Below are 24,871 nucleotides of genomic sequence, written 5' to 3' on the forward strand. Positions count from 1 at the left end.
GTAGAGTTTGCATCCTGATTGGCTGGGTTGCAAGCTGGTCTCTATCTCTGCCTGGCTGTATGCCTGTGGGCAATGATATACCTTTTCTGTGCCTTAGTTTCTTATCTACCGAATGGGTAGTCACGTAGAATGACTGAAGAATAAATCAGTTGAAACATGTAAAGCCCGTGAAATGATATGTGGTTCATTATTATATTATTACTAGCTCTTTAAACATTAACTATCTTTTGAAATTATTTGGGCTGTTGGTAACAGTAGATGACCAGTTTCTAAATAGTAACAGACCAAATATTCACATGTTGTAGTTCAGCAAGCCTTGAAAATAAGATATACATATTTGGATTGTACAAATCTAAGTGTAGATATGCAAATATATTATCTGGGGTTGCTAGGCCCAAGCTTCAGAGTTTACCTCTCGTCAATCCTCCATAGCATCTCCAATTCTTTACAACTGAGCACTTAGGGCTAGGACTCTCTTGTATCCATGATGACAAGGACAGTGCTTTATGGTTCTGCCTACTTTTGAAGTATCATTGAGTGTGAATTCTTGGATGATAATGGAATACACCCGAGTCTCTCTAAATTGGATGTGTTCTTGTTGGGGTTGAAAATGAGAGAATGAGTGTTTGTTAACTGAGTTGATCTAACTTTAACAATGACACGTATAGATGTTGGGAATGAATGAACTTCAAGAAATAGGATAAATTTAGGCAAATATTTACACATGTATTCCTTTATGCCTGTAGGAAACAAGCTAAACAAATCCAAGAGCAGCTGAAAGAGCCACAAAATGGTAAAAATTACAGTCTCAAAGCATCCAGCACAATGTCAAAGTCAGAGAGCTTGATGAAGAACCACGTGCAGCTGCAAAACGTAAGTCTCCTGTCCAGTCCTCTCCTCGGCACTCTGAAGCCAGGGCATCCAGGGTCAGATCTGTATATTTGTAGGTACTGTATAGATGTTTGCTTGACTCATCCTACTTATCTCTGTGTGTGTGTGTATGTAAGTATAGGATGAACGAGAGAAAGGTTAAATCTCAGCTCTTGTTTACAATCTTTCATATAAATTAATCTCTGGGCCGGCGCCGTGGCTCAATAGGCTAATCCTCCGCTTGTGGTGCTGGCACACCGGGTTCTAGTCCCGGTCGGGGCGCCGGATTCTGTCCCGGTTGCTCCTCTTCCAGGCCAGCTCTCTGCTATGTACCGGGAGTACAGTTGAGGATGGCCCAAGTGCTTGGGCCCTGCATCCGCATGGGAGACCAGGAGAAGCACCTGGCTCCTGGCTTCGGATCAGCGTGGTGCGCCAGCCGCGGCGCAGAGCCGCAGCGGCCATTGAGGGGTGAACCAACGGCAAAAGGAAGACCTTTCTCTCTGTCTCTATCTCACTGTCCACTCTGCCTGTCAAAAAAAAAAATATATATATATATATAAATTAATCTCTGGTAGTAATGAGAACTTCAGCTGTTAATCCCAGAAATGCATATTGAATATTAACCTTAGAAATAGTGCTTAGCGCCCAGGATATACTAGTCCCTGCCCTATGGCAAGTTAAGTATAATTAAGAAATGCAGATGCCACAAGAACCCAAAGAAGGGTGCACCCAGCTGGTTGAAGATGCAGCAGGGGATGGAGAAGAGCAGGCTGAAAATGGAAGGGAGAGAGCTGCAGGCTGCCTCTCCGCAGGCTGTGACATGGACTGGGTTGTGAAGGGCCTGAAAAGTTCATCGGAAAGCCAAGTGGCTAAGAGAGGAAGGCAAGAACATGGACAGAATAAACCCATGGAATCCCAAGAGTGCATGGTATTGGGTTCAGACAACTCCAATGTGAGAAGAGTCAAGAAGAGTCAAGCTCCAGTGTGAGAAGTCAAGGCTGAGACCTGGGCGGTGACAGACAAGGTCTCAGATTCAGTAATTTTACTCCGGGCTTTATATGGACACCAGAACTTGGAGTTAAATGGAAATTCTTTCCTTCCTGTATTCTTTGTAAGGTAGCTTTTTTTTTTCTTTATTTAGATAAAGGGAACATATTTCATGTATTTCACATATGCAGTTTTGTATTGTTACGTAAGGTAGTTTCAATCATTCCTGAGATATATTGCAGAACACTGAATTAAAGACAAAGAACCCTGGCTAATACAGGCAGAAATATTCCTCTTGCCCCCACATAAGATAATGCTTCCAGATTCCGAGGCACAAAATGAAGGCACACAGACCACACTATAAACATAGTATTTGGATATAATAGGCAATCACCCAAGACACATTCACACCCTTCCAAATGCTTCAATTGCCGGGAATTTATACATCATTTGTGATTCTGAGAAATCATTACCCAAAAAGTCGGCATTATGCTGCACATAACAGATGTACTTAGATGGTTTAATGTGGAATTCATAAATCAGAATTGCTTCCCAGCAAAGTTGTGTTAAACTTTTATTCATTGAAATGTGCAGAGATTGTTCTTTTCAGAGACAGAGAAAATGCTTTTGCTAATGATTTCTAATGAGTATAATCCCACTATGCTACAAACACCATGATGGAGGACTTGAATTCCTTAGCAACCGCTCCTGTCCAAGATAAACAAAGCTGGACTCCAGTGAAAGCGATAAGGACAGATTTTAATCAGGGATGCGCTATTGCAGTTGAGAAGGGGGTCCATTGTGAGCTGAACTGAGCTTCCGTGTGTGCAGAGGTGGGTGACTGAGCATTTTAAAGGAAGAATGAGGGGTTGGGAGGGAGACCGTAGTGAGGGGGCCCGAGCAGAGTCAGAGAAGTGAAAATTATGGAAATGGTCAGAGTAGATGCCTTTAGACTGGCATGTGTCTAGTAGCTGGCAGTTACGGAAGTTAGGAGCCTGTCCTCCTGTAGAGAACTTGAAAGATATGACTACACTTCAAATGTAGGGGTCTCAGGTCCTAGAGAAAGACACCCTGAGGGGTAGGAACCACATATTCATAATTACAGGCCATTTTTAGAGCCTATATTAAGGTACTGGCTGGAGCAAACTTTCAGTCCTTTTCATAGTCTTGTATTTTTTTTTTAACTTTTATTTAATGAATATAAATTTCCAAAGTACAGCTTATGTGTTACAATGGCTTCCCCCCTCCCATAACTTCCCTCCCACCCTCAACCCTCCCCTTTCTCGCTCCCTCTCCCCTTCCATTCACATCAAGATTCATTTTCAATTCTCTTTATATACAGAAGATCAGTTTAGTATATATTAGGTAAATATTTCAACAGTTTGCCCCATATAGCAACACAAAGTGAAAAAACTACCGTTGGAGTACTAGTTATAGCATTAAATAACAGTGTACTACACATTAAAGACAGAGATCCTACATAATATTTTTTTAAATTTAATTAATTTTCTATGCCATTTCTAATTTAACACCAGGTTGTTTTTTTTCATTTCCAATTATCTTTATATACAGAAGATCAATTCAGTATATAATTAGTAAAGACCTCATCAGTTTGTACCCACACAGAAACACAAAGTATAAAAATACTGTTTCAGTACTAGTTATAGCATCACTTCACCTTAGACAACACATTAAGTACAGATCCCACATGGGGTGTAAGTACACAGTGACTCCTGTTGTTGACTTAACAATTTGACACTCCTGTTCATGGCATCAGTAATCTCCCTAGGCTCTAGTCTTGTATTTTTGTTTTTAGGCAGGTGCTCCTAAAGGAAGGGTGAGGCCATGCTATGGATGCAGCCCTGAACTATTCAGAACAATATTAGTGTTTGTTCAATCTTTTAGCTAAGGTATGGGGAAGCAGGTGAATGAAATCACTTGTGCCGAGGATCTATAGTTTTGTTTTGTTTTACGTCAAAGGTCCATGAAAATGAGGGCTCAAGGTAACCTATCTAAAGTTAGGTCAGGGTGAGTGTTGTGGTGCAGCAGTTTAAGATCCTGTATTGGATGCCTGCTTTCCATACTGGAGTGCCGGTTCAAGTCCAGACTGTCCTGCTTCCAGTCCAGCTTTTTGCTGATGTACCTCTGGAAAGGCAACATGACAAACCAAGTATGTGGGTCATTGCCATCAACATGGGAGACTTGGATGGAGTACTGAGCTCCTGGCCCCTACCTTGCCCTGTCCCAGCTGTCGCATAAAGTTAACAGTGAACCAGCAAATGAAAGAGATCTCTCTCCCTCTTTCTCTCTCACCCAACACAACAATCTATATGTGTACCTCTCAAATAAATAAGTTTTATAAATGCATGAGCAATGTTAGGTCAAACAAAGAGTATCAGTCCCCATGCATCTTATAGGGCTAGGACACAAAGTTATACCCTTCCTTTTCCATCTAGCATGTGGTCAATAGCATTTTCTGTTTTATGATTTCCATAAACACACTTATTGCCATTGCATAAAAATCCATAGTGTCCATTTTGCAGTTTTCTCATTCAACCCCCTCTTAGTAGATGTTCAGATTCTTTCCCATTGTTTACTTTTTTTTTTTACCAATGTTAAGATAGACTCTTCACCGTATGTTCGCCCTGCCCATTATTTGAGTGATCAGGATTGGAATTATAAGAAACTAATTGCTAGTTGCAACAGTTGCAATAGTGGAAAGCCTTTGAATACAGATGATTTTAGTTTCTTTTCTTTTCTTTCACTCTTTTCTGGCATGCCTCCCTCCAACATTTTGTATGCTGGCCCAGAGCAGCAAGGGTGGAGGTTCTCCTAGAATTCAAGAGAGGGTGTGGCAATAGTGTCTTTTGGTATTCACCCCATTTTTGCAAAGGAGAGAATAAGAAAAAAAAAATTAGTCTTTCTTCCTAGTCATCTAGGTTCTCACTGGGGTTCTGTGGCAAAAGACAGATTTACAAGAGAAAAACAAATGGAAGTTTATTAACTTGTACACCATCCTTTTTTTTAAGATTCATTTATTTATTTGAAAGTCAGAGCTAGAGCGAGAGCGAGAAAGAGAGAGAGATCTTTCATCCGCTATCCATTCCACAGATGGCTGCAAAAGCCAGGACTGAGCCAGGGTGTAGCCAAGAGCTTTATCTGGGAAGCCCAGGTGGGTGCAGGTGCCTAAATACTTGGGCCATCTCCTGCTGCTTTTTCAGGCCATTAGCAGGGATCTGGATCAGAAGTGGAGCAGCCAGGACATGCACCAGCTCCCATATTGGGATGCTGGTATCACAAGTGGTGGTTTTACCTGATATGCCACAACACCTGCAGAGTGTACCATACTACCAACACACCTAAAACCAAGAAATGAGTAATGGAAAAGGATATTAAGAACACAGACATATACAAAGGTACCTCAAAAAGTTCATTAAAAATCTATGTAAAAGATGTTTATTTTGATGTGAAATAAATTGAAATCCAGAGTGTGGATTTGGTCTAACAATTAAGACACAAATCAAAGTATCTGGGTTTGATGAATTGCTCTAAATCCAGCTTCCTGCTGAAGTGGGCTCTGAGAAACAATGGTAATAGATCAAGTAATTAGGTTGGGGCTAGCAGTGTGATACTGTGGGTTAAGCCTCCTGCAATGCTGGCAACCCATATGAGTGCTGGTTCAAGTCCTGGCTGCCTCACTTCCACTCCAGCTCCTGATAGTGTGCTGGGGAAACAGCAGAAGATGACCCAGGTGCTTGGACCCCTGCTACCCACATGGGAGACCTGGATGGAGTTCCTGGCTCCTGGCTTCAGCCTGCCCCAGCCTTTGTAGCCATTTAAGAAGTGAACCCACAAATGGAAGATATCTCTCTCTGTCTGTCTCTAACTCTTTCAAGTAACTAAAAATAAATCTTAAAAAATAATTAATTAGGTTTCTGCCACCCATATGGGAGTATTGGATTGAGTTCTAGCCCCCAGCTGTTGCATGCATTACAGAAATAACCAGAGGATGGATGACCTCTCTCTCTTTCTCTCAAATAAATAAAAAGGTTAAAAGGTTTTGACATTAATATATGAGACTCTTCAAAAATCTCATGAAAAATGTATATTATGGAAAAAAACTATGCTTGAATTTCAAAATTTTTTTCACACCAAAATAAACTTGTTTCTAGATTTCATTTCCCGTCGTCTTAGGCTAAAGGAAAAGGAGCTGTAGGCTTCTGCGCATGGGAGAAAAGTTATGGGAAAGTGACATGGAGCAATGTGATAAACAAGGTTTGATTAATAAACTTTATTGTACAGATTTAAGTGCCTTTTCTCTTAATAAGAGCTGTGAAGAGTCCTCTTCTTCCTGGCACAGGGCAGGAATGCATTTCTCCAAATGGAGTTTTCCTGGATCAAAGAAGTCCTGTTCTGTTTGTAGAACTTTGCCTACATTAGCCAGTTCTCAGTGGCCCTTAGCTCACAACAGCGTATCCCCACTAAAGAAGCATATTGTGGGATGCATATCTGAGTACCCCTCAAGAGCATATTTATAATGTTTTATCCCTGTGATGTGTTTTAATCTACTAGGATTATATATTAAAAGACATTGTTAGTCTGTTAGTCTCAATGGCTAAGGAGAAACTGGGCATTCAGGAAGAGAGTAGGTCTAAGAGGGAAGGCATTTAAAGACAGTGAGAAAGAACAAAATTCATTGAAAAGACATATGGACAAATTCATGGAAAAATGAATTAAAAGTTAAGTTTATTTTTATGCAAACATTGAGATCCATGCACAGATTTCATAATGCTCTTCTCTGTGAATTTTTTGAAGATCCTTCTTAAGTTTGTAGCTATAGCAGCCTATGTATCACTAGATTGAGCTCAAGGGAGTACAGGAGCTGTTTCCTTTTACAAGACCAGTGGGGATGAGTATTTTCCTTTCACAGAGGCATATATCAATTTCAGCACTAGAAGGCAATGTAGGTCTCTAACAGTTTGTTCTGCCTTTGTCAACATTTTTTTTTTTGCTAATTTTAATAATAGGAAATGGCATTTTTTAAAAGTTTGCATTTCTTTATTTGAGAGTATAGTGTAATCTCTATCCACACACTTCTAGTCAAATTTCCTCTTTGGTGAATTATGTGCTGATACCCTTTGCTCACAATTTTATTATAGGAAGCAAATATCAATTTGATGGCAATTCTCCATGCTGTTGGTTTTCAGAGAAAATAGTAATGAAGAAAAGATATCAATAATCCATAAAAATGAACTGAACATGTTAAGAATGTTTGCTTTGCTTCAATGCTATCCATAAGCTATGTAAAGAGAAATGTATAGGACATCTATGAAATTGGAAGCAGGCAGTACAGACATTCTTAGAGAAAGTAGCAATCTGGTGTAGCGTAGACTTTCTGAGGCATATTGCAATGCAGGGGCAGGTGTTTGTCCTAGCAGTTAAGACTCTCATAGAATGCTTGTATCTCACATCTAAGGACCAGGGTTAGACTCCTTACTCTAACTCCTGCCTCCAGCTTCCTCCTAGTGCAGAACTGGGAGGCAGCAGTGATGAGTCAAATAGTTGAGTCCCTGCCACCAATACAGGGGTCCTAGATTGAGCTCCTGGCTCCTGGCTTCAGCCTGATCCAGCACCAATTGTTGTGGGCATTTTGGGGGGTGACCAGAGGATGGAACCTCCCTCTCTCTCACTCTGTGTCTCTCTCTGTTTCTCCTCCTTTCTCTCTCTGCCTCGAAAATTAAAAAAATATTAAAAAACAAAAATTAAGACAACTGTTGGGGCTGGCATGTGGCCCAGTTGACACCAGCATCCCATTGCCAGTTAGAGTTCTGGCTACTTCACTTCTGATCCAGCTCCCTGCTAATGCACCTGGGAAGGCAGTGGAAGAGGCATAAATACTTTCACCCCTGCAACCCACGTGGGAGACCTGCATGGAGTTCTAGGCTCCTGGTTTCTGCCTGGACCAGCCTAGGCCATTGAAGTCATTTGGGGAATGAACCAGCAAATGAAAGATCTCTCTCTCTCTCTCTCTCTCTCTCTGCAACTCCTTCTGTAACATTGCCTTTCAAAATAAATAAATAAATAAATAAATAAATAATAAATAATGAATATATTGGAGAAAAATTGGGAAAATGTTTCTTTATTTTCCTTCTGCCAAGAGCTGTGAGTAAATACTAGCATCAGTGATGATAATAAAAAGTGATTTGCATGAGTGCTTGGGGTAGCCATTAAGACACTGCTTGCCCTGCCTGCAGCCCATGTAACAGTGCTTGGGTTTGAGTCCTGGTTTCACTTCAGATCTCAGTTTCCTGTTAATGTGCACCCTGGGAGACAGCAGGTGAGGACTCCAGTATTTGGTCCCCTGCTACAGATGAGGGGGATCTGAATTGTACCCTGGCTCCTATCTTCAGCCTACTCCAGCCCCAGACATTGTGAGCAATCATGGAGTAAGCCAGCAAATGGGAGCTCTTTCTGTCTCTGGATTTTTCTTTTTTTGCTTCTCAAATAATTTTTAAAACTTTTTTTTAAATAGAAATGAAATAGTAATAACAGTTTCATGTGCTGAACATTTGCAAAGGTATTCAAAAGGGGTTGTAGAAAAGGGAATTAAAAATAAGTTCATTTTGTTGAAAAAAATTGAAATCCGTGCTTAGATTTTTCATAATATACATTTTTCCTGAATTTTATAGACCTCCTTAACTGCATTAATTTCAAAATTTGAAAAAAACAAAATAAATTTATCTTTTAATTTCATTTTCCACAAGCATTTTGAAGTCCTCCCTTACTTGACTCATACTATCCATTGACTCATACTCATTGTTTTACTTAGTCCTAACAGATAATGCACATCTGTGATGTGCAGAGTAGGAAAATGGGGCTAAAAGTTTGTAAAGTAACTTCTTTTTAGTTGTATTTATTTTTATTTATTTGAAAGGCAGACTAAGGGTGAGAGAGATAAATAAGATTAAGAGACAGAGAATGAAAGATCTCTCATCTGTTGAGTCATTCCCTCAATACTGCCAATAGCTAGAGCGAAGTCAGGCCCAGGAACCAGGAACTCCGTCCAGCAGGTACCCAAGTACTTGAGCCTTCACCTGCTGCATCCCAGGGTGCACATTAGAAGGAAGAGGTGGCACTCCAATCCAGACATTCAGAAGTGGGATGTGGGCATCTCAAGTGATGATATAACTGCCAAAACAGCTGCTGCTTGCAAACTTACTTCTGTCAAACACCTAATAAAAAGCCAGAAGATAATCTGTGTAACTCAAGGTTTCTCAATTTGTGATACTTGTTCCCCCCCGACCCCTGCTCTAGTATTTGGCATTGTCTGGAAACACTTTGGTTAGTACAACTAGGGAGAAAAATGCTACAGACTGTAATGGGTAGAGGCCAGGTCTACTGATACACATTCTACAATACACAATAACCTTATAGAACAAAAAATTTATCCACCCCAAAATGTCAAGAGTGATGAGAAATCCAGAGTCCATGCCCAAATTGCAAATGTGACCATTAGGAAATTCTGAACACCTAATTCTGTCACCAAGCTTCCTGCTACAGACATTTACTTCTGCTATAAATAGCATGACAGGTTATCCTGGTGCACTGTCCTTGGAGGGAAAATGTCCAGCTTCCTTATAACTGGCAAATCTGTTTTTGTTTTATCTGAAAGCCCAGGTTAACTACTTGAAATTCTTCACCAACTGCAGTGCTTAACAAATGAATTGCCTGGTCTGGCATTCCCTTAAGTTCATTAAACATGCATGGGGCAGAGTTTCACTTACAGTCATTTAATAAGATGTGAAACACTAGCCACACGAAGCAGCAAGATATTCTGGTTGTACTTGACTCAGATGCTGCAGAACTAGAGTGGAGTATCCTGGCAGCATCTTAGAAAGGCTAGCCCTTCATTGCCTGCACTGTGGCGTAGTATACTAAGCCTCTGCCTGCAGCATCTGCAGCCCATATGGGCGCCGGTTCTTGTCCTGGCTTCTCCTCTTCTGATCCAGCTATGCTGTAGCCTGCGAAAAAAGTAGGAAATGGCCCAAATTCTTGGGCCCTTGCACTCACGTGGGAGAACCGGAAGAAGTTCCTGGCTCTTGGCTTTGGATTAACCCAGCTCCAGCCACTGAAGCCATTTGGGGAGTGAACCAGCTGATGAAAGACCTTTCTGTCTCTCCCTCTCTCGGTCTATAACTCTACCTCTCGAATAAATAAATAAAATCTTAAAAAAAAGAATAAAAATGAAAGGTATAGCCCCTCCTATTGTTACAGGAAAACAGCAGTGGAGAAATTATTATTATTATCACCTTGGTTCTTTGTCTCATGTGGAAGAAGAATTTCCAAGAGGACAAGCAGAGATTTAATAAGATTTATTAGAGTCAAAGACCTCCAGCCAGAGCAGCATGGAAAGGGACTTCCAAGAGAGGAAAAAAACCCAAAGGGACTGGTAGTGGCGTTTTTGTAGCAGAAGTAAATGTCGATAGTGGGAAACTTGGTGACAGAATTAGGTGTTCAGAATTTCCTAATAGTTCCCCTGATGAAGCAGACACCTGGTTGGATAGGAAGGGAATGAGACACTTGTAGTACCCATTTCTGAAGAGAGTTTCTAGTTAAATTATTTTGCTTTAGAGGACATGTTCTAGTTTGTTGCAATTGTTTTATTCTTTCTTGTTCTTTTGTAATGTGAAAAAATTTTCAAAAAAAAAGCAGTCCGGGCCAAGTTGTTTTTAATAATTTGCATTTGAATTCCAGAGAAGATCTCTTTTGAAAGCATGTCATACCACCCAATTCTGCCATCCTCTGGGCTCATAAGTCAGAGCAGCAATGAAGAACTTTTCGACACAGGCATAGATGAGCTGGGAGCAGCACAGGGAGGCAGGCATTTAAATGCATTTTCAGGTATTCTCCCTCCTGCCTTTATTGCCTCGGGTTGCAGACCAGGTGATTATCAGCTCTGTCAACACTGCTGTCCAAAATTGAACCCACTTTCATTTAACCTCCTGACTCCTGCTGTGTGCATGTGGCAGTGCTGGCAACAACAGTGTCATTCATCTCCTGGCAGCATGTTCCTGTTTCATTTGATGGGTCTATTGATTTCAGTGCACCATCAACAAGGTGTTAGGAACAAGTCAGGTGAGGGAGCAGGAAACAGTAGGCAGCCCCAGCACCGGGGAAGGTGGGACTTGCTAGGAGGCCATTGGAATGAGTGCTTCCCCAAGAGACAACAGTGTTAACCAGGGCTGATGGGGATGTTTAAAAGGAAATCACTTAGGCTCGTGCTGAGAAGGCTAGGAATGGATTGTGACATCTTCTTATTCACCACTTAGGTGACAACTTGCACATTATGCCAAATGAGGTCTTAACAAAGCATGTCCACATAAAAATACTCAGGATGTATGTCAAGCATTTGGAATCCACTGCCAAACTTTGTAACATTATAAAGGTGTTGGGAGCTGGAAACAGGCAGCTCATCTGAGCACTTGAGCTTCACTAATGTGCTTGCAGGTAATATTGTGCAATTTCTCCTCAGTTCCTCCCAAGGGTGGAACCGCATACTTCTTAGAAAATAATTAATTAATTAATTGGAAAGGCAGATACAGGGAGCTGTCATCCACTGATTCACTCCCCAAATGTCCATAAGGCCTGCATCTGGGGCCAGGCTGAAGCTAGGTGCCAGAAACTCTCCCACATGGGTGGCAAAGACCCAACCACTTGAACCTTCCCTGCTGCCTCCAAGGGTACTCATCAACAATAAGTCGGAATCCAGGGCATATCCAAGACTCGAACCCATGGAAGTCCTAAGAACCACCTATCATTGAAAGGAATTATAGGGCTGATGTTGTGCATAGCAGGTTAAGCTATGATGCTAGTATCGCATGTGAGCACCCAGTTTAACTACCAACTGCTCCACTTCCTATCTAGCTCTCTGCTAATGTACCTCAGAAAGCAGAGGAAGACAGCTTAAGTACTTTGGCCCCTGCCACTCCTGTGAGAGAACTGGATGAAGCTCCTGGCCCCTGGCTTCTGTCTGGCCCAGCCCCTCCCATTATGGCCATCTGGGGAGTGAACCAGTGGATGGAAGACCTCTCTCTCTGTTTCTCCTTTCCTCTCTCTGTAACTCTGCCTCTCAAATAAATAAATAAAACCTTTAAAAAAGGGGGAGGGGTTGTAGCAGAGTAACCATTTTGCTTGATGGGGTCTGCACCTTGAGAGTCTACAGGTGAGCTACTCAGGAAACTATAGGAACTGGATTCTGCCTTTAGTCTCTAAATTCTTTGTATGTATGTGTATACATGGGTTTATCTTTTCCTTTTTAAAAATATTTATTTATGAGGCTGGCGCTCTGGCATAGTTTGTAAAGCCTCTGCCTGTGGTGCTGACATCCCATATGGGCACTGGTTCGAGACCTGGCTGCTCCATTTCTGATCCAGCTCTCTGCTATGGGAAAGCAGAGAAGATGGCTCAAGTTCTTGGGTCCCTGTACCCATGTGGGAGACCTGGAGGAAGCTCCTGGCTCTTGGCTCCAGCCCTTGCGGCCAATTAGAGAGTGAACCAGTGAATGGAAGACTTCTATCACTCTGCCTTTGCCTCTGCCTCTCTGTAACTCTGCATTTCAAATAAATAAGCAAATCTTTAAAAAATATAATTATTTATGTTTTTAAACATACTTAATTTTAGGACAGTTTTTGATTTACAGAAAATTTGAGAAGATACTACAGAGAATTCTCATGTATTCCATACTCCATTTCTCCTATTATGAACATTGTACACTAATGTGGTACAGGTATCATTAAAGATAATGAACCAAATTAGCTAAAATCCATTGCATATTCAAATATCCTGTTTTCATCCAATGGCTTCCTCTCCTCCAGTACTATCCTGTCTCCTTAGACTCTGCTTGGCTGAAAGCTTGTCAGGTTTCTTTCTGGTGACATTGGAAGTTTTGAGTAGTACTGGTCAAGTATTTTATATGATGCACATCTATCAGGAGTCATCGTTTTTCTGATGATTATATTGGGGTTGTGGGTTTTTCAGAGACATATATCATGTGCCATTTTTGTCACACAATATCAAGGGTACACATTATTAATATGATTTGCTTGTTGACATTTACCTTTTTGTACATCTGAGATAATATTTGTCAAGTTCTACATGGTAAGGTTAACTCTTTTCAAGGGCTGGCATGGTGGTGCAGAGGGTTGAGCTGCCATCTGCAACGCCAGCATCTCATATCAGAGTACCACTTCAAGCCCTGGCTGTTCTGCCTCCAATCTGGCTCCCTGATAATGTTTCTGGGAAAGCAGCAGAAGATGCCCCAAGTACTCAGCTTCCTGTGCATCCATGTGGGAAACCTGGATGGAGCTCCTGGCTCCTTGCCTCAGCTTGGCCATTGTGGTCACTGGGGAAGTGGACCAGTGAATTGAAAATCTCTTTCTCTCTCTGTCTTTTCCTCTTTGATCAATCTGCCCTTCAAATAAATAAAATAAATATATTTTTTTAAAAGTTAACTCTTTCCTTCTCTTTCCTTTTGCTTAGAGTAGTTTTAAGAAGGAAGTGACAATGGTAGCTCATACTTAAAGAGAGGGAAGTTAGTTAATCCATTCCTGATGGTGGAGTATCTACATTAATATTTTAATACATTATTTAATACAATATTAATACATTAATAATTTGGAACACTACTGCAAAGGGATTGCTTCTTCTCTTCCCCTTTATTTTTTTTTAAATTTGCCCCCTCATTTATTTATATCAGTTTGAACTCATGGTTATAAGCCAAGGAGTCCAATATTACTTTATTCATGGTAAAATATTTTCATATGTGGCCATTGACAGATCTTTCAGTTTATGCATGCCATTTTGTTATAACCTATCAATTCACTGGAGGTTTATCAGGGGGAAGGGAATGGGGTGGGAGGTTGTTGACTACTACAAGGCTCTCCAGACTTATCTTGTATGCATATTTTTTCTTTTTATTTATTTATTTATTTATTTTTATTTAATGAATATAAATTTCCAAAGTACAGCTTATGGATTACAATGGCTTCCCCCCCCACAACCCTCCCCTTTCCCACTCGCTCTCCCCTTCCATTCAAGTCTTATTTAATTGAAAGTCAGAATTTCAGAGAGAGAGGGAGACAAGAAAGAGAAAAAGAGAGAGAGAGAGAGAGAGAGAGAGAGAGATCTTCCATTCACTGGTTCATTACTCAAATGGCTGCAACTGCCAGGACTGGGCCAGGCCCAAGCCAGGAGGCAGGAGCTTCATCTGGGTCTACCACATGGGTTCAAGGTCCCAAGCACTTGGGCCATCCTCTGCTGCTTTCCCAGACACATGAGCAGGAAGCTATATCAGAAGTGGAGCAGCTGGAACTTGAACTGGCACCCATATGGGATGCCAGCACTGCAGATGGCAGCTTAACCTGCTATGCCACAGCACCGGTTCCCCTTATCTTGTGTATTTGCTATCACAGTTCATGAGTCAGCCATTTCTCCAAGGACTCTGGGTGCTATTTGTTGCAGGATGCTACTGGAAACAAGACCCGAAGCTCTGAGTACTCATTGCTTCTGGGAATGTGTGGGAAGTGGGAAGGCCTTGCTTCCAGGCCACCTTAGCAGACAGATCAAAGATCGCACACATACACTAATACATCTGTATGATTTATGAAGCCATCCGTGTCTATATTGGGATAAACATGAGTTCTCTTCCAACTCTGACCAATGACCACATAGATCATTTGAGCTTTCTCGCTTTGTTTATCCATAAATTCCCACTCCATTAGTGAAACCCCCCCCCCTACCTTCCATGTACTTCATTGTCAAGTTCTAATCCGTATGTGAGAGTATTGGAATTGTTACAATAGTACCCTCAGGTGTTGTACAAGTTTGACAACTAGACAGATGCTTATGTACAGTACTTTTGCCATTGGACTTAAGACTCCCATCATTTCCAAAGATGCTCAGGCCAGCACTCCTCTTATCTGTCTCCAGCTGATGCTCTGTCATGAGTTTGTGACACAGTTAGAGTCCCTTCTAGGAGTCGATGTTTCTTTCTGAGATTCCCCAGACTTCCTAAATGATATTTATTTGTTAATGGCTATATTTCTTCAACAGATATAGTTCCTTTAAGGTTACCTATTTTCCCTTGTGTGAATTTTGGTAATTGTGTCTCCCAAGAAATTGATCCATTTCGACTAAGTTATCAAATTTAACAGCATAGAGTTACTCAGAGCATTCTGTTATTATGCTTTTTTACATCCATGGGAGCAGTAGCAATGACCTCCCCTTCCCATCTGTTATTGGTAATTTGATTCTAAACTCTCAGTTTTTTCTGAGTTAGTATGACTAGAGATTTATCAACAGTATTGGTCTTTTCAAAGAATCAGCTTTTCTTTTGATGATTTCTATTATTTTTCAGCTTCTAGTTTCATCTTGATTTTTAAAAATTATTTCTCTCCTGCTTGTTTAAGACTTCCATTGGTAATCATGTACAAGTTCCCTAAGTTGGAAACTAAACAGCCTGATATTATTGACTTTAGAACATTCTTCTTTTTTAATATAAGAATTTAGTAACAGAAATTTGCCTCTAATAGCCACTATCGTTATCTCCCACAAATTTTGGTAAGTTGTATTTTAATTTTAGTTAAAATATGATTAAATATCTGTTAAGACGTCTTTTTTGACCCTTCTGTTATATTTATAAGTATAATAAAGAGAACATACTTTCTATGATTCCTGTTTTTTTTTATTTCAGAAGATGTATTTTATGATCACAATATGAAATTTATCTTGATTAATGTCCCATGTAATCTTGAGAAGAAAGTGTAATCTGTTGTTTAGGAAGATACAGTCTCCAAGCATCCATCACGTTAACTTGATGGAAAGTACTGTTCAGGCCAAGTTATCTTTACTGATATGTCTGCTTAAGGTTCTGTGAATTACTGGTGGATAGATGTTGAACTCTTCAGACAGAATCACAGCTTTCTTTGTTTCTCCTATGGTTTTATCAATTTTTGTGTTTTGATGCCTTGTTGTTAGGTACATAAATGTTAATAATTGTTTTATCTTTTTGGAGACCTGACCCCTTTATAATTAGATAAATGATGCTTTCTAATTCTTCTTTGTCTTGTTGATTTCTTTCAAAATCTGCTTTATTGGGCCGGCGCCGTGGCTCAACAGGCTAATCCTCCGCCTTGCGGCGCCGGCACACTGGGTTCTAGTCCCGGTCGGGGCACCGATTCTGTCCCGGTTGCCCCTCTTCCAGGCCAGCTCTCTGCTGTGGCCAGGGAGTGCAGTGGAGGATGGCCCAAGTACTTGGGCCCTGCACCCCATGGGAGACCAGGATAAGCACCTGGCTCCTGCCATCGGAACAGCGCGGTGCGCCGGCCGCAGCGCGCTACCGCGGCGGCCATTGGAGGGTGAACCAACGGCAAAAGGAAGACCTTTCTCTCTGTCTCTCTCTCACTGTCCACTCTGCCTGTCAAAAATAAAAATTAAAAAAAATCTGCTTTATTGGAAATTAATGTGGTTCTTCAGCTTTCTTTAGATCAGTATTAGTGTGATACATCTTTGCCACCCTTTTACTTTCTCCATCTTTATATTTAATGTTTGTTTCTTTACATTACAAATACGAATTGGTTGGCCTTGCCTTCTTTTAATCCATGTTGAAAACTTCTGACTTTACTTGAATTTAGACCGATCATATTTATTGATTATAGTTTAAGGTCTACAGTAAATGTGAATGTTTTGTATTCTTTGCAGTTATTCTTTACTACTTTTGTTCTCTTTTATTTCTTTCTTCTCTGTTTTTTTTTTTAAGATTTATTTATTTATTTGAAAGTCAGAGTTACACAGAGAGAACAGAGACAGAAAGAGAGAGAGAGACAGAGAGGTCTTCCATCCGATGGTTCACTCCCCAATTGGCCGCAATGGCTGGAACTGTGCCAATCTGAAGTAAGGAGCCAGGAGCTTCTCCAGGTCTCCTACAGGGGTGCAGGTGCCCAAGGATTTGGACCATCTTCTACTGCTTTCCCAGGCCATAGCAGAGATCTGGATCGGAAGTGGGGCAGCCAGGACTAGAACTGGCGCTGGGATGCTGGCACTTCATGTCAGAGTTTTAACCCACTGTGCCACAGTGCCGGCCCCTTTTGTCTGGTTTTAATAAAGCATTTTATGGGATTCCATTTTCTTACCATATCAATTATACTTCTTTTTATATTTTTAATAATTGTTCACTTATTTATTTAAAAGACATAACATGAGAGAGAGATAAAGAGAGAGAGAGAGGGTGCTCACCAGTCTGGGGCAGCCAAAACAAGGAACCAGGAACTCCATCTCAGTCTGCTACATCGTTGGCAGGAGCCCAAGTACATGGGTCATCTGCCAGTGATTTCCCAGGCACATTAGCAGAGAACTGGATAGGAAGTGGAGCCTCTGGGAGGCAAACTGGACTCCATTAGGCAAGCAGCAATTGAAGCAGCTGTGCCACCATGAAAACCCCGTTTATATTTTTTTAGTAATTGCGCAAGACTTTGATGTATTTACAACTAATATAAGTCCACTTTCAAATAAAAATTTACCACCTTGTAATTAGGACAGGCACTTTATAACAGTATTCTTAATCCTTCCCTCCTGTTCTTTATAAAAATGCTATCAATCATTAACTTGTGGCCAGCGCCGCGGCTCACTAGGCTAATCCTCCACCTGCGGCACCTGCAACCTGAGTTCTAGTCCCAGTTTGTGCACTGGATTCTGTCCCGGTTGCTCCTCTTTCAGTCCAGCTCTCTGCTGCGGCCTGGGAGGGCAGTGGAGAATGGCCCAGGTCCTTAGGCCCTGCACCCGCTTGGGAGAACAGAAGGAAGCACCTGGCTCCTGGCTTTGGATTGGCGCAGCACACCGGCCATAGCAGCCACTTGGGGGGTGAACCAATGGAAAAAGGAAGACCTTTCTCTCTGTCTCTCTCTCACTGTCTAACTCTGCCTGTCAAAAAAATAAAAATAGAAAAAGAAGGAAAAAAATCATTAACTTGTGGCAATCACAAATTGTTACTACTATAACTTTGAACAAATATATTTCTAGGTGATCTACTACAAATAAGAAAATGAAACAATACTTTTTCTTTTTTGCAGATTTGAATTTCTGCTCTATAATATTTTCTCTTTCTTTGTAGAATTTCTTTAAAATGAGGTATAGGACAGAACTACTACTGATGATTTTCCTCAGCTTTCATTTTTCTGAAAAAGAATTTGTCCTTCAAGATTTATTTGTAGAACAATCTCACTGGAGATAGATTTCTGGTGTTGTATTATTTTAATTTTTTTCTTTTGACACTGTAATCCTCTCCCTTCTTGTTTGCATGGCTTCTTATTAGAAGTCCACTGAATTTCTTGATCTTTTTCTTCTATAGTAAGGTCTAATGTTCTCTCTGGCTTTTTTTCATGTTGTTTCTCCTTTCTTTTCTTTTTTTCAGTTTGTATAACTGATAACATGTTGATTCATTTGTATTTGTCCTGCATTGGGATTGTGTGGTGTCTATCATTAACTGAAATTCTTGGTCACTATTCAAACTTTCCTCCTGCTCTATTGTCCCTTTCTAACCCTTATTTTGTTCACATTATGCATGTGTTATACCTTTTGAAATTGTACCATAGTTCTTAAACAGTCTTTCATTGTTTTCCTTTATTTATTGGTCTATTGATGCATTTGATCTATCAGATGTATTCATCACTTCTGTTACAGTGTTTATTTCTAGCATTTACTTTTTATAAAAAATTTATTTTATTTACTTGAGAGGTAGAGTTACAGACAGTGAGAGGGAGAGGCAGAGAGAGAGAAGTCTTCCGTCTGCTGGTTCACTCCCCAAATGGCTGCAACAGCCGGAGCTGTGCCGATCCGAAGCCAGGAACCAGGAGCTTCTTCTGGGTCTCTCACATAGGTGCAGGGGCCCAAGGAATTGGGCCATCTTTTGATGCTTTCTCAGGCCATAGCAGAGAGCTGGATCGGAAGGGGAGCAGCCAGGACTAGAACCAGCACCCATATGGGACAAAGGCACTTCAGGCCAGGGTGTTAACCCGCTGCACCACAGTGCCGGCCCCAGCCACAGTGCCAGCCCCAGCCATAGCACGGGCCTCGCATTTACTTTTGATTCTTTCTTTTCTTTCTTAAAGGTTCCTTCTGTCTGCTCACAGCACCCATCTGTTCTTATGTGCTGTCTACTTTTTACTTTAGAAATCTTAGCATATTTTAATGATTATTTTAAATTCCTTTCTGATCATTCTAACATGAGTTCTGATGCTTACTTTGTCTCTTCAGATTGTGTCTGTATGCTTTTTAGTACACTGTATGATACTTTGAAGTTAGACATAATATATTGAATAATAAGAAATGAGGTAAGTAGGTCTTTAGTATAAGGTATCTAATAAATGGGTTTTGTGAAATGTTTACTGTAGCGTCCAATGATAGGAGCTTTCAGATTCTGTAATGTTTCTGCTTGGTTGGCTGGTTTTGGATTTTTTGTTTGTTTGGTCTCCTTTGATATCATTTGGTTCCCCTCAAGAGCTCCTTAAATAGAATCTGTGTCTTGCAACTTTTTCCAGTTGCAATCAATGCTGTTATAATGCTCTGTTAATGTGGTGCTAAGTACTAGTGGGGAAAATTTTATAATACCTATAATATTCTCTTTATATTTCATTTTTTACTGGCTCTGTATCCCTGGGTCTTGTCTGTCATAAGTGTTTCTTTACATATTTTCCCCTCTGATGTGAGACATAATGATGACAGTGAGATAAAGCTGTGCTAAAGTCTTCTGCATTGAAAAACAGCAGCTATTGAGGGTGCTCTTTGTGTATTTCAAAATGCTACTTCCCAGCTCTCTCTGGCAGAGACAGAGATGGTCTGTTGTTCTGTCTGTGCCTCACATAGGAGAACCACTCTGTAGTTCCAGGAGGTAAAATCCGTGAACGTATGGGCACCTCCCTAAAACGACAGCTCCCAGACAACCCTCTCATTCTAGTTCAGGGTCACATTCCAGCAAGCTGTCAAAATCACTGCTCAATACCGCCTCCCAATGTGTGGTGCCAGCAGCCTCTGCTGCGGGTGAGCTGATCCTGGCCATGCTTCTGTGTCATCACTTCTTTCCAGATTTGGAGGTCGGGATTTGCCCTCCAACCTCAGTTATCTGATGGATACAAGAATAGTCACAGATTTTCTGCTCAGCATTTTTTTCTTTTTTTCTTACTGTAAGGACAAGAATGATGAGTTTCAACCTTACAGCTTGAAAGAATTAAAAGTGGAAGCTCTCTCTAAACTCATTTTGAATCAGAGGTAGGCATGTATTCTTGGGATTAAGACACCCACCTCCCACACGGGTGTACCTGAGTTCAGTGCCCAGTCTGGCTCCTGACTCCAGGTTCCTTTTTTTTTTTTTTTTTTTTGACAGGCAGAGTGGATAGTGAGAGAGAGAGACAGAGAGAAAGGTCTTCCTTTTTGCTGCTGGTTCACCCTCCAATGGCCGCTACGGCCGGTGCATCTCGCTGATCCGCCCAGGTTCCTAGTAATGTGGAAAGTGGAAAGCAGCAGAGAAGGCTGGAGTAATTGGATCCCTGAGTGACCCAGAATGAGTCCCTGGCTCCTGGTCTCTGCCAGGCCCAGCCCTGGCTGTTGCAGGCTTGTAGAGTGACCGAGCAGATGAGCGCTCCCTCTCGCTCTCTCTGAATTCTGACTATCTCTCAAATAAATACATTTTAATTAAAAATTCACTGTAGTCAACATGTATGAAATGTTAGTTTGAAGGATTACTACAACTATTAGATATTTTAACATATTCCCTATACCTCAACCATTGATAGGAATGTCAGCAGTTTAAACCTGTTTAAAACAAAGGTAAAATACATTCATGAACAGAAATATTGTGAGTGAAAGGTCTAAAATAATAAATTTTGCAAACAGTAGGTCTAAATAAACCAAAATGGTGAAAACAACTAGGTTATATAATGGCAATCAAACATTTGAATGATTTAGAAAACATTTCTGAACACTAGGAATAAAAACAAAAAAGACGTTGACTAGTCATGAGATTTATCCAGGATTTTGGGTAACTCCATCTCTTAAGTTTCAAAGCAGAGACTGTGAACTGAACTGGGCCTTCTGCCGTACACTGTCGAAAAATAAAATCAAAAACAATGAAATGAGCTACTAACTTTCCATGACTCAGCAATTTCTGATAGCCTCTGCAGCTCCTACGACTCACTTTCTCCAGGTTGTCTGGGATGTGCCCAGAGCATCTCACTTACTGTAGCTGGGTCATCTGGAAATCTGAGCTGGTCTCCCAAAAGAATTTATTAGAAGTACAGGGAAGAAAGCAAGTAAACCCTAATTGGCCTTTTATAGAACCTGAAAGTCAGGTAGAAATTCAGGATGCTGGCTACACTTTAGCAAAGCTGCCCATCCATCCATTTTTCCGTGAATGGTTTGCAATATACAACTCTAATCGGTAACAGGACACAAGGGGATATTTCTGTCCTATTGGAACCTTGTTTTGGGTTTTTGAAAGCAATCAATTTTTCCAGATTATCATCATATATTCTTTTATGTTCTGTTAATTTACTCGATTTTGAAAATGTCTGACGGGCTTCTAAGTGACTGTGTTGTAGAATTCAGATCCTAGTTGAAGTAGTGATCATTACTGCCACTGTGTGGCAATTTATGGAAGTGTTTATAAAGAAAACCTTATTGAGAGCTTTTGATCTTAAAGGTACATGACCGTGACATTTGCCCTAGTCTCCATTGTTCAAACAACCTGTACACATTTCTCCAAGGATAATATCTAATTAATAGTTAATTCTTGGGGCCGGCGCTGTGGCATAGCAAATAGAGCCGCTGCCTGCAGTGCTGGCATCCCATATAGCCGCCAGTTCAGGACCTGGCTACTCCACGTCGGTGCAAGAGCCCAAGGACTTGGGCTATCTTCTACTGCTTTCCCAGGCCATAGAAGAGAGCTGGATTGGAAGTGGAGCATTTGGGATGCCGGCGCTTTGGGCCAGGCCATTAACCCGCTGTGCCACAGCACCAGCCCCTCCAATGGTTCACTTTCCAAATGCCTGCAGCAGCTGGGCTTGCCCAGCTGAAGCCAGGAGCTGGGCCTCCCACATGGGGCGGGTTACTCAAGTGCTTGAGCCATCACCTGCTGCCCCTCAGTGTGGGTTAACGGGAAGCTGGAATCAGGAGTGGAGCCAAGACATGAACGGGGCACGCTGATACGCCGTGAAGGCATGCCAAGCACTGTCTCACCCCTTACATCAAATACCTGTCCCTATTTTACAATTAAAAAATCTGAGCAGATGCATGAAAAACGAGCACATGCACACAAACTGTGTATATCTTAGGACCCGGGTTGTGGCATAGAGGGTAAAGCTGCCACCTGAAATACCAGCATCCCGTAAAAGTCCCAGCTGCTCCACTTCCGATCCAGCTCCCTGCTAATGCCTGGGAAAGCAGCAGAGGGTGGCCCAAATGCCTGGGTCCCTGCACCCACATGGGAGACCTGGAAGAAACTCCTGGCTCCTACCTTCAGTGTGGCCCGGCACTGGCTGTTGCAGCTATTTGGGGAGTGAACCAGCAAATGGAGGATCTTTCTGTCTCTCCTTCTCTCTCTGTAACTTTGCCCTTCAAATAAATAAAATAAATCTTTATGTACAAACAAAATATGCATATATGTGTATATTTGTAAACACAAAGCAAAATATACATCAAGGATCCTTAAAAATAGAGAGGGGGGGAAACACAGGGAGAGAAAAAGAGAGTGAGAGAGAACTCCTGTCTGCTAGTTCATTCCCCACATGCTTCAGATGGTTGGGGTTAGGCCAGGACCAAAGTCAGGAGTTGGGAACACAACCCAGGTCTCCCATGTGGGTAGAGGGGACCCAATTACTTGAGTTATCAGCGCTGCCTCCCTGCATCTGCATTGCCAGGAAGCTGGACTTAGGAGCCAAAGTGAGCAATCAACCCCAGGAACTCTGATATGGAAAGCAGGCGTCTTAGCTGCTAGGCTACACATCAGCTCCTTGTTTTAATCTTGATATGGTCAACCTATCAAACTTAATGATTTATAATTTTGTGTCCTGTTGAGAAAACTTCAAACCTAAGGTCATTACTCCAATATTTTTGAATGTGTTTATCACATATTGTCGAAATTTGACTTATTAATTAATATGTTTTTGTATGAAATAATGTATAAAAATTCATATCACAGGTAACAATTACTCCAGCACCTTTATTCTTGGATTTTATATTTCCCTCTGACTAGAAATGCCACATATATTTCTATAACATGCAATAAAGACTGTCAGTATGATTGTGAATTTTCATGCAGTGCCAGTAGTTTCACTTTGTAATTCTGAAGCTATGTTTTTAAGTTAAAATAAAAGGTATACATGCCAGCACTGTGGCCTATCAGGTAAAGCCACTGCCTGCAGTGCCGGCATCACATATGGGCACTGGTTCAAGTCCTGGCTGCTCCTCTTCCAATCCAGCTCTCTGCTGTGGCCTGGGAGGGCAGTGGAGGATGGCCTAAGTCCTTGGGCCCTGCACCTGCATGGGAGACCAGGAGGAAGCACCTGGCTCCTGGCATCGGATTGGCATAGTTCTAGCCATTGTGGCCATCTGGGGAGTAAACCAGTGGATGGAAGACCTATCTCTCTCTCTCTCTCTCTCTCTCTCTCTCTCTCTCTCTCTCTCTGCCTCTGCCCTCTCTTTAACCCTGCCTTTCAAACAAATGAATAAATCTTAAAAAAAAGGTGTACATATTTGTCATTTAGTGGATTGTTCCTTCTGTTAATACAAAACATACATCTTTGTCTCTCTTCAGACATGTTTTGTACAGAATTATATTTTATTTGAAATTCAAATAAGCTCTTTCAGATAGTAGACGATGGATTTTGTAAGTTAATGCATGAATGTCTTTTTATTCTTAAATAGAACCACCCACAGTTATTGTTATCACTTGTGGTTTCACACATATCTCTATCATATTTATTTTCAACTTATCATGCTGTATTGTAACAACCCTCCCTTATTAATTTTGTAGAATAAATGTTTTCTTTATTTTTTTCTGTTTCATGGTTTCTATATTATATATTTCTTACATCCTAATAATATTTAATTTTGATACACATGTAAACATTTTTCCATCAATGTCTAAAATTAATCTGCATTCATATTTTACACTAACCCCAGAACCACATCATTATTTAAAGTCAATCAGTCGATCAATCAATCATGCTTTTCTCTTTTTTTATTCTTTCTTCCAGCCTATAAGTTCCAACCATGCTGAAATTACTGGGACTTTAGTTTTATGTATTAATTTCATTTAATTAACTGATTTATGTGTTCAAGAGACAGAAAGAGAGAGAGAGTAACCATCTTCTGGTTCACCTCCTAAATACCCACAGCAGCCAGGAGCCAGGAACTCAGCTCAGCTCTCCCACTCGTGGGGCAGAGACCCAGCTACTTGAGTCAGCACCTGCTGCCTCCCAGGTCCTGCACTGGAAGGAAGCTGGAATCAGGAGCCATGAACCAAACCCAGGCCCTCTAATATGGGACACACTCATCCTAAGTGGCATCTGAACTGCTGGGCTACAGACCCGACCCTCTAACGCTAATTTCAAACCTACATTTTAATAAAGAGTTTACAATAAAATACATTTACCTGCTCTTTTCTATTTCTTGGTGCGTACATCATCCATAGAATCCATGCATCCATGAGACTCCAAACAGCCACTATCGGTAGATTAGGGATGGCACTGAGGACTTACTCACTCGAACAGTTATTCCATTTCTTATTTCAAGAAATGATGCACTAAGGGCTGGAGAACATCCTGTCACTACCCTTGCTTTTACCTAGTTCAAGGGTGTTCAGTTAGTGTCATCTCATTGACCCTTTCAAAAATTGTATAAGAAAGATTTTATTATTCCATTGTAGAGACTTTAGCTTTAGAAACATTGATTGACTAGTTAACTTGAT

The 24,871-nt window shown here is 41.1% G+C and overlaps 1 protein-coding gene across 3 annotated transcripts in view; it reads left to right on the forward strand.

Moving 5' to 3' along the window:
• NRG3 (neuregulin 3) overlaps positions 1 to 24,871 on the forward strand; it is a 1,158,196-nt gene that overhangs the window by 1,121,188 nt on the left and 12,137 nt on the right. For all 3 annotated transcript variants that reach the window (XM_062214690.1, XM_062214691.1, XM_062214692.1), the window contains exon 6: positions 747 to 873. In XM_062214690.1, the coding sequence (XP_062070674.1) occupies positions 747 to 873 (127 nt within the window). The remainder of the gene's footprint in view (positions 1 to 746; positions 874 to 24,871) is intronic.

The sequence above is a fragment of the Lepus europaeus genome, chromosome 17, assembly GCF_033115175.1.
Source record: "Lepus europaeus isolate LE1 chromosome 17, mLepTim1.pri, whole genome shotgun sequence".
NCBI lineage: Eukaryota > Metazoa > Chordata > Mammalia > Lagomorpha > Leporidae > Lepus > Lepus europaeus.